Here is a 10108-nt window from a genome sequence, read left to right on the forward strand (position 1 = left end):
TTCCCCTTTCTGCTCCTCTCGTTGTTAACCCCTTCCTCTCTCTGCTCCTCTCGTTGTTAACCCCTTCCTCTCTCTGCTCCTCTCGTTGTTAACCCCTTCCCCTTTCTGCTCCTCTCGTTGTTAACCCCTTCCTCTCTCTGCTCCTCTCGTTGTTAACCCCTTCCTCTCTCTGCTCCTCTCGTTGTTAACCCCTTCCTCTCTCTGCTCCTCTCGTTGTTAACCCCTTCCTCTCTCTGCTCCTCTCGTTGTTAACCCCTTCCTCTCTCTGCTCCTCTCGTTGTTAACCCCTTCCTCTTTCTGCTCATTGTTAACCCCTTCCCCTTTCTGCTCCTCTCGTTGTTAACCCCTTCCTCTCTCTGCTCCTCTCGTTGTTAACCCCTTCCTCTCTCTGCTCCTCTCGTTGTTAACCCCTTCCTCTCTCTGCTCCTCTCGTTGTTAACCCCTTCCTCTTTCTGCTCATTGTTAACCCCTTCCCCTTTCTGCTCCTCTCGTTGTTAACCCCTTCCTCTCTCTGCTCCTCTCGTTGTTAACCCCTTCCCCTTTCTGCTCCTCTCGTTGTTAACCCCTTCCCCTTTCTGCTCCTCTCGTTGTTAACCCCTTCCTCTCTCTGCTCCTCTCGTTGTTAACCCCTTCCCCTTTCTGCTCCTCTCGTTGTTAACCCCTTCCTCTCTCTGCTCCTCTCGTTGTTAACCCCTTCCTCTTGATAGGTTTTTCAGTTCATTGATGACGAATATCCTCTATATATCTAAAGGCCTTAATGAAGAATATGCCTAGAAGTCTGTGTCTCTCCTCCCCCTGCATCATGTAGCAGAACATGCAAAATCCTAGTTCCCTTGGCAGTTAGACATGCAAAATCATGTCCCTCCCTTTCAACACACACACACACACACACACACACACACACACACACACACACACACACCCATACACAGAGACATACACACACCCCCCTCCCTTTTCTCAAGAGTGTATAAAGTGACATGTAATATGGACATTCTGCTCTCTTGGCTCGCTCTCTTGGCTCCTGCTCTCTTTTTGTCTACTGGTGATGTGCCCGCGCGGGGTGACTCTAATGAATAAAAGCTCCGTTTGAGAAATACTCTGTCTTCCGCTTCGTCTTTCGGCCGACTGGCCCACTGGCAAATCAATTAAGAATTCACGAGGGATAGGAAATCCCTAACACTCTTTCTGCTCCTCTCGTTGTTAACCCCTTCCTCTTTCTGCTCCTCTCGTTGTTAACCCCTTTCTCTTTCTGCTCCTCTCGTTGTTAACCCCTTCCTCTCTCTGCTCCTCTCGTTGTTAACCCCTTCCTCTTTCTGCTCCTCTCGTTGTTAACCCCTTCCTCTCTCTGCTCCTCTCGTTGTTAACCCCTTCGTCTCTCTGCTCCTCTCGTTGTTAACCCCTTCCCCTTTCTGCTCCTCTCGTTGTTAACCCCTTCCCCTTTCTGCTCCTCTCGTTGTTAACCCCTTCCCCTTTCTGCTCCTCTCGTTGTTAACCCCTTCCTCTCTCTGCTCCTCTCGTTGTTAACCCCTTCCTCTTTCTGCTCCTCTCGTTGTTAACCCCTTCCTCTCTCTGCTCCTCTCGTTGTTAACCCCTTCCTCTTTCTGCTCCTCTCGTTGTTAACCCCTTCCTCTCTCTGCTCCTCTCGTTGTTAACCCCTTCCTCTCTCTGCTCCTCTCGTTGTTAACCCCTTCCTCTCTCTGCTCCTCTCGTTGTTAACCCCTTCCTCTTTCTGCTCCTCTCGTTGTTAACCCCTTCCTCTTTCTGCTTGGGGCATTGGTTTGTTTTTGTCTCCTTTCCCTTTTCACTTGTGAACTTTCTCAATCACAGGAACTCTTGCAAAACAATAGTACAGCACAAGGAAGCAGATGGCTCCGCAATATACTACAACTCTGTACATACATCTGATAGCACTATACTCAGTAGTACTAATTTATATATTTTATACCCAGTTTTAATCAGCTGTACATTGTATATTAGTATTGCACTTTACTGTTACATTTGCACTCTGGTTGGATGCCTGAACTTATTTTTGTTGTACTGTACTTGTGCTGTATGATGACAATAGATTTAAATAATAATAATAATAATTAATTTAATTTATATAGCGCTTCTCAATGACCCGAAGTCGTTGACAGTAGTCGGGAGCAGGAGTAAAAACAAAGAAACAAAAGCAAAGAAACAAAAACAAAGAAACAACAAAGAAACTAAAACAAAAGGAACATGAGACCATGGGGGGAACAGGGAAGACAGCATGAAAGCACAAAAAAGACTGGAGACAGACATCAATCAGGTTGGAGGGGGGGGGGGGGTTATGGGTGGGGGGGGTTGAAGGCAAGGGAGAACAGGTGGGTTTTGAGGTGAGCTTTGAAGGTGGAGAGTGTAGGGGAGTCTCTGATGGATCTTATGTTACCAGGCACATAATGACATAAAGAAACTCTGAAATGCTTTAATATTAGGGACTAATATTAGGGAGTAACACCAAGGATATGCGCCATTGCTTTGGTACTCCATTCTATAGGTGGAATCTTTCCTAGCTAGCTTTGAATTGAATTGAATTTTTTATGGAACATAAACACATTACATTACATTCACACATGAATACAGTCAAATAACACTAAAATAATACTAATATAACCATAAAATAACCCTAAAATAACCTAATGGGGGCTACCTGTAAAAGCTGTTGTTAGGTAACGTTGCATATGAATGAAAACTTTATTAACAGATTGCAGAATGGGTACAATACAGTACAGCTCAATACACACAATTGTTAAGGGGATGCAGACCAGAGAAAGACTTTCGTCTTGTTTACATCAGGGTCCCCCATTTTCAATTCATAGTGAACTTGTGAACTTATTCTTGTGAGCATTCCTTCATAAATGTTCAGGAATGCAGTAATCTTAAGCAAGTTGGGGCCATGCAGGCTGCGTGAGACGAGTAGTTGTGGACTAGTAATGATAATAATACAGATCTGTGCCCAAACACTCCCGTTTGCACCTGCCTTGTGTGAAGAACACTTAAATACTATCGGTATTAAATAATCTCTTACCTGAGGAGTGTTGTCCATTACTCCACTGTCGCATTACTCTCATAAAAAGTCCACAGTCAACCCCCTGTGGAATCCACCCAGCAGGAGCTACACTCTGTGACTTCCTGACTTGAAGCGAGGTATTTATCTCTAGGCAACAGCAGGGAAATTGCACTTTCACCTACTGGGCAAGTAATAAAGAATACATTGGTTTATGCACAGTCAATACAAACATGATACAAACACTTGACAATACATGTCCTCATTCATTCAATCATTTATTTTAGACTGTTGTTTAAAAGCAACATGTCTTCGTACATACAGCACTGTGGGTCCCACAGTTAGTAAAGAATAGAACTGACTAGATTTATGGATAAAATCTTCTTTACTTTTTACAGTACATGAAAGTGTATTGCTTCTACAAATCACAGTGTCAAACTAGAAAGGTGTTTTGATTGATTGATTGAAAACTTTATTAACAGATTGCAGAATGGGTACAATACAATACGGCTCAATACACACAATTGTTAAGGGGATGCAGACCAGAAAAAGACTTTCGTCTTGTTTACATCAGGGTCCCCCATTTTCAATTCATCAGGACATATATGACATACATGATATACAAATAGACAGTACTGCTACATCTAGACATTCATGACATACCAGATTTGCAAATACAGTACTGTTTGTGATACAAAAAGTGTCCAGAAAAGAGAGTATATACATTTGACGTAGAAACTGTACATTGGAGGAGTTTGGGTAGGTTGGGTGGGGGGGGTTGGGTGGGTGGGGGGCAGGGGTGTAAAAAGTACCCAGAAATTATACTTAAGTGAAAGTATGGGTACTGTCTCAAAATCTGACTCAAGTAAAAGTCAACGTATCAGGCTAAAAACACACTTGAGTAAAAGTAAAAAAGTCCTACTTTTAAATGTACTTAAGTACTAAAAAGTAAAAGTAAAAAAAAAATTGGAAAGGGATAGACCAGGGGTCTCAAACTCATTCCATCATCGGCCAAGTTTTAATTTTAACTATACATTGCCAGGTGAGTTAGTTGAAGAGGTGAGCCAATTAGTGAAATCATCAGCTGGTGTTTAGGCAAGGCTGGAATGAAACCAAGCATACACTCTGCCCACAATGGAACGTGTTCTGTGATAGACCATGCTGAAATGAAAGAACAGAGGACACTTTTTTTGCATTAAAATTATTTAATGCACTTCTCCATTGAAGGTAAACTAACGTTCACATCACAGCATGAATAATATCACAATATTAAAGACTGAATGGTGTATCCTGAACAGGCATGCGTTCTTCATGGGACGGGGTTGCACTCCGTGCCACCCCACATAAGTACTCGCTATTTGCATATCAATAGCGCCGGTCGTCAGGTGTGTTAAATACGTTCTCAGATACATTCACACCTAACTTGTTGTGAAGACATGTGTTACATTCCATTCGTAGAGGCAATTAGGCACTGTCTTTAGTCTGTGCTCAAGCGAGGGGACATTAAATGCGCATTCGCGGGAGCGCGCGTGCACGTGGTGCGTGCAACCCCTGATGATTTCAATAACGCACCACTGATCCTGAATAATATCACAATATATTAACCACAGCATACTGGATTAGCCTGAATAATATCACAATATTAAAGGCAGAATACTGGAGTACCCTGAATAATATCACAATATTAAAGACGGAATAATGGAGTACCCTGAATAATATCACAATATTAAAGGCAGGATACTGGAGTATACTCTGAATAATATCACAATATTAAAGACAGAATACTGGAGTACCCTGAATAATATCGCAATATTAACCACAGCATACTGGATTATCCTGAATAATATCACAATATTAAAAGCAGAATACTGGAGTATACTCTGAATAATATCACAATATTAAAGACAGAATACTGGAGTACCCTGAATAATATCACAATATTAAAGACGGAATAATGGAGTACCCTGAATAATATCACAATATTAAAGGCAGAATACTGGAGTACCCTGAATAATACCGCAATATTAACCACAGCATACTGGATTATCCTAAATAATATCACAATATTAACCACAGCATAATGCAGATTTTGTACTCCAAGTGAATGTCGTTTAAGGCACTGGCCAAAACATTGAAAGTATGGGAGCCCTTCAGTCTTCTGCAGCAGAACGCCTTTCAAAGCTTTCAGTGTCGATCCAGTGAGCGGTTACCCCAATGAAACTTCTTCGTCGGGCTGTCCAGCAATCTGTTGTTGTCGCGATCCATTCAACTTCACTCATAGCAGCAGTGACTTTCTCGTTCATGGTTTGAGCAGCTTTGCTGATCTTCGAGCGGACAGTGGGCCTCGTAATGACGTTAGTGCTTGGTCGCAAACCATTTATCAGGTTTTTGAATGATGGCAACTCAACAACACTATAAGGTTGGAGTCCTTGAACTATGTATTTTTTATGTAGATAGGGCCATGGATGCTCGTCTTGTCCATCCACGCCGTCGCAGACCGTTTTGTCCTCTTCATCACTCATTGTGGCCTTATATGTCTTGTCACTCTGACTGTCTATTCTTCTGATAGCAGGTGTTTAATCAAGGATCCCCGCTTTCTAGTCTTGCACAAGGACCAATCAGCATGGGTATGGGCGGGTTCATTTTCCATTGATGGGGATTTGATTGGCTGTTTACCTGCGGTCGCAGGATTAATAACGTTAATGTTAGTTTGGCCAGATAAACAATTCAAATATACTAATTAAAATGGTTGGACCTGCGAGATTTGTACTTTGTAGGTCTGCATTTTAAATGTAGGAAGTAAAAAGTATGTTTTTTTTCTCTGAAATGTAATGGAGTAAAAGTACAAAGTATACAAACCTAATAATACTCGAGTAAAGTACAAATCCCCCAAAACAGTACTTAAGTATTGTAATGAAGTACAATTACTCAAGTACTTTACACCCCTGGTGGGGGGGGACTGTACATTGGAGGTGGTTGGGCGGGCGGGTGGGGGGGGGGGGGGGGGGGTTGGGTAGGAGGGGTGGGTGGGGGACGCTGTACAAGCAAAACTGTACATTGGAATATTGACGAAACCATACTTGGTCATTTACTGTACATTGGAGGGGGTTGGGTTAGGACATTTACAGGGGCCAGTTTCGAATTGTAGTCTCCCGTAGGTGTTCTTTCAGAGTGGTTTTTGAAAGTGGGTAGTGATTCACATTCCTTTACAGCTTTAGGTAGGGCGTTCCACATTGATGTGGCATAATTGCGAAACGTGTTTAGTCCCTTGTTTGAGCCGAATCTGGGTTTAACATGATTTGTGGAGCTCCCTCTGGTGTTGTGATCGTGGTATTCACTGACCTTTGGGAAGTATTTTGACATGTACATGGGTACCTTGGTCGCGTAGTGTATCTTGTAGACCAGGCCCATTGCAAGTTGCTGTACTCTGTTGTCTACTCTAAGCCATCCTAGGTTGTCAAAGTGGGCAGGGGTGAGGGTGTGCTCAGTAGAGTGCAAATCTCCACCAGGCCACAGCCACTCATTTATATTCAAGTAACCTACACGTTAGGCAGGGATTGATTGTAGGGGGCGGGGCAAAAATAGATAAATCGACAGCCCGTATAAGGGCCGTCACGCCTGTGCCATTTTGCTCTTGTTTTCCGGCTCCGGGCTACATTTTTCGCCGATCAACCAATACACCATTCAAAAGTTGCATTTGCCGCCTTTTGATTGCCACCACACTCAACCTATTCACTAGGAATATTCTTGTTACAAAGATCCCCTCAATTTTATTTTATATAACAATTTATCTATAAGTCTTGACAGACACAACCATTCCACCAGACATGCTTCTGCACGAGGTTTTACACTTCCAAAAGTGAGGTCGAATGCAATGAAGCGAACTGTCATGTTCCGTGGTCTGCAGGAATGGAACTCTCTTCCAAGACATGTTAAGCAGGAGAATAATAGTAAATGTCGTTTAAAAATCGTGGTAAAACAACATTTTCAACCAAAGAAATTGACATTCCCTAATAGATAGTGTGTACGTAAATGAAAATGTATGTGTCTGATAAAGGGATAGGTATATATGGATGAAAAGGCATGTGTCTGATAGGGATATATTATTAAAATATTGTATAATTGGCTGATATGAACATAGATAATGTATGTAAAAGCTAAATAGTATATTATGCTGTATTGTATTATGAATGAATTATGAGTAGGTATTATTGTATTGTATTATGAATTCATAAGGCGTATATATTGTTATATTGTATTATGAATTTGATTAGGGTTTTTATTGTTGTTTTAATTGTCTGTATGACATGTAAATGTTGTGAGTGTATAAGTCTGTAACTGTATTTTATGTGTTATGGACCCCAGGAAGAATAGCCCCAGCACTGCTGTGGCTAATGGGGATCCAAATAAACTTAATCTTAAACTTAAACTATTGCGTGCTGTCTCGGGTTATATGACGAAATATCCGGCAAGTGTCATTTGACAGGCCGCTCTATCAAGTGACCACATCCAACTGTAAGCAGTCCTGAACTGGCCAGTCACCGCTGATGGCGAAAATGATTGACCACCATTGTAGCCAAGGAGCGCCTGCTCCGAAAGAAATCACAGACGGGCAGGTGAGGGTCAGGGAAGGTGACAAAGAAGTCCTTTGTTTTGACTCGCACGTCACTTGGACTGTATGACTATAAGACTTCAGGCTATGGAACCGTTATGTTTTGCAGTTCCTACCTCTCATCTGGAACCTAAAAACAGGCAACAAGTCAACAGGAGCAAATATTTTATTTCAGTGTGTTCAAGTTTCTCTATTACATTAGCACTCAAAGTGGTTTTTCTATTGTGTAAGACACTTCAGAATGTTACCTTTAAAAAAAGACCAGACTCATGCATTTGCTATAAGTATAATGTATAATAAAATGCAAATTACTTTGGGTATGCAATCGTCAGGCTTTTTATGCAAAATCATTAGCACTCAAAGTGTTGTTTCTATTGTGTAAGAAACTTCAGAATGTTACCTGCGAAAAATACAGCCCGGAGCTTAAGTGGTTAAGACGGAGCCATATTTTCTGAAAATCTGCCTAAAAATACATACTTAAGTAAAGGAAGATTGCTCCACTTCTACAAGGTCCATTTGCATGTCATTGGTATCTAGGGACATGTATGGATCTCAGGGAATGTCAGAAATATTGTGTCTGTTACTAAGGTTGAGGAAATTGTGATGAAACAAAGGAAAATATAAATTATGATTTTTCTTTACATCTTTGACAGTGAATAACACCATGCTAAAAATGACCAGACATGAAAAACTGCCACTGAGTAGGGTAGCAGTCGGGGCGCTGCAGCAGAGACACCAGAGACTATACAGGGAGAGAGAAACACAAGGTAGGGGGCGCTGCAGGAGAGACACCAGAGACTATACAGGGAGAGAGAAACACAAGGTAGGGGGCGCTGCAGGAGAGACACCAGAGACTATACAGGGAGAGAGAAACACAAGGTAGGGGGCGCTGCAGGAGAGACACCAGAGACTATACAGGGAGAGAGAAACACAAGGTAGGGGGCGCTGCAGCAGAGACACCAGAGACTATACAGGGAGAGAGAAACACAAGGTAGGGGGCGCTGCAGGAGAGACACCAGAGACTATACAGGGAGAGAGAAACACAAGGTAGGGGGCGCTGCAGGAGAGACACCAGAGACTATACAGGGAGAGAGAAACACAAGGTAGGGGGCGCTGCAGCAGAGACACCAGAGACTATACAGGGAGAGAGAAACACAAGGTAGGGGGCGCTGCAGGAGAGACACCAGAGACTATACAGGGAGAGAGAAACACAAGGTAGGGGGCGCTGCAGCAGAGACACCAGAGACTATACAGGGAGAGAGAAACACAAGGTAGGGGGCGCTGCAGCAGAGACACCAGAGACTATACAGGGAGAGAGAAACACAAGGTAGGGGGCGCTGCAGCAGAGACACCAGAGACTATACAGGGAGAGAGAAACACAAGGTAGGGGGCGCTGCAGGAGAGACACCAGAGACTATACAGGGAGAGAGAAACACAAGGTAGGGGGCGCTGCAGCAGAGACACCAGAGACTATACAGGGAGAGAGAAACACAAGGTAGGGGGCGCTGCAGGAGAGACACCAGAGACTATACAGGGAGAGAGAAACACAAGGTAGGGGGCGCTGCAGGAGAGACACCAGAGACTATACAGGGAGAGAGAAACACAAGGTAGGGGGCGCTGCAGGAGAGACACCAGAGACTATACAGGGAGAGAGAAACACAAGGTAGGGGGCGCTGCAGCAGAGACACCAGAGACTATACAGGGAGAGAGAAACACAAGGTAGGGGGCGCTGCAGCAGAGACACCAGAGACTATACAGGGAGAGAGAAACACAAGGTAGGGGGCGCTGCAGGAGAGACACCAGAGACTATACAGGGAGAGAGAAACACAAGGTAGGGGGCGCTGCAGCAGAGACACCAGAGACTATACAGGGAGAGAGAAACACAAGGTAGGGGGCGCTGCAGGAGAGACACCAGAGACTATACAGGGAGAGAGAAACACAAGGTAGGGGGCGCTGCAGCAGAGACACCAGAGACTATACAGGGAGAGAGAAACACAAGGTAGGGGGCGCTGCAGGAGAGACACCAGAGACTATACAGGGAGAGAGAAACACAAGGTAGGGGGCGCTGCAGGAGAGACACCAGAGACTATACAGGGAGAGAGAAACACAAGGTAGGGGGCGCTGCAGGAGAGACACCAGAGACTATACAGGGAGAGAGAAACACAAGGTAGGGGGCGCTGCAGGAGAGACACCAGAGACTATACAGGGAGAGAGAAACACAAGGTAGGGGGCGCTGCAGCAGAGACACCAGAGACTATACAGGGAGAGAGAAACACAAGGTAGGGGGCGCTGCAGGAGAGACACCAGAGACTATACAGGGAGAGAGAAACACAAGGTAGGGGGCGCTGCAGCAGAGACACCAGAGACTATACAGGGAGAGAGAAACACAAGGTAGGGGGCGCTGCAGGAGAGACACCAGAGACTATACAGGGAGAGAGAAACACAAGGTAGGGGGCGCTGCAGCA

General features: G+C 44.1%; 1 protein-coding gene across 2 annotated transcripts in view; it reads right to left on the bottom strand.

Annotated features, from left to right (window-relative positions):
* The window catches only part of LOC311243515 (cytosolic sulfotransferase 3-like), a 165997-nt gene extending 162856 nt beyond the window's left edge, over window positions 1-3141 (bottom strand). For both annotated transcript variants that reach the window (XM_084332761.1, XM_084332760.1), the window contains exon 1: window positions 3053-3141. In XM_084332761.1, the coding sequence (XP_084188887.1) occupies window positions 3053-3070 (18 nt within the window). In that variant the 5' untranslated portion in view covers window positions 3071-3141. The remainder of the gene's footprint in view (window positions 1-3052) is intronic.
* Window positions 3142-10108: the final 6967 nt, after the last annotated feature.

This window comes from Notolepis coatsorum, assembly GCF_963971535.1.
Source record: "Notolepis coatsorum genome assembly, chromosome: 17".
In the NCBI taxonomy this organism is placed as follows: Eukaryota; Metazoa; Chordata; class Actinopteri; order Aulopiformes; family Paralepididae; genus Notolepis; species Notolepis coatsorum.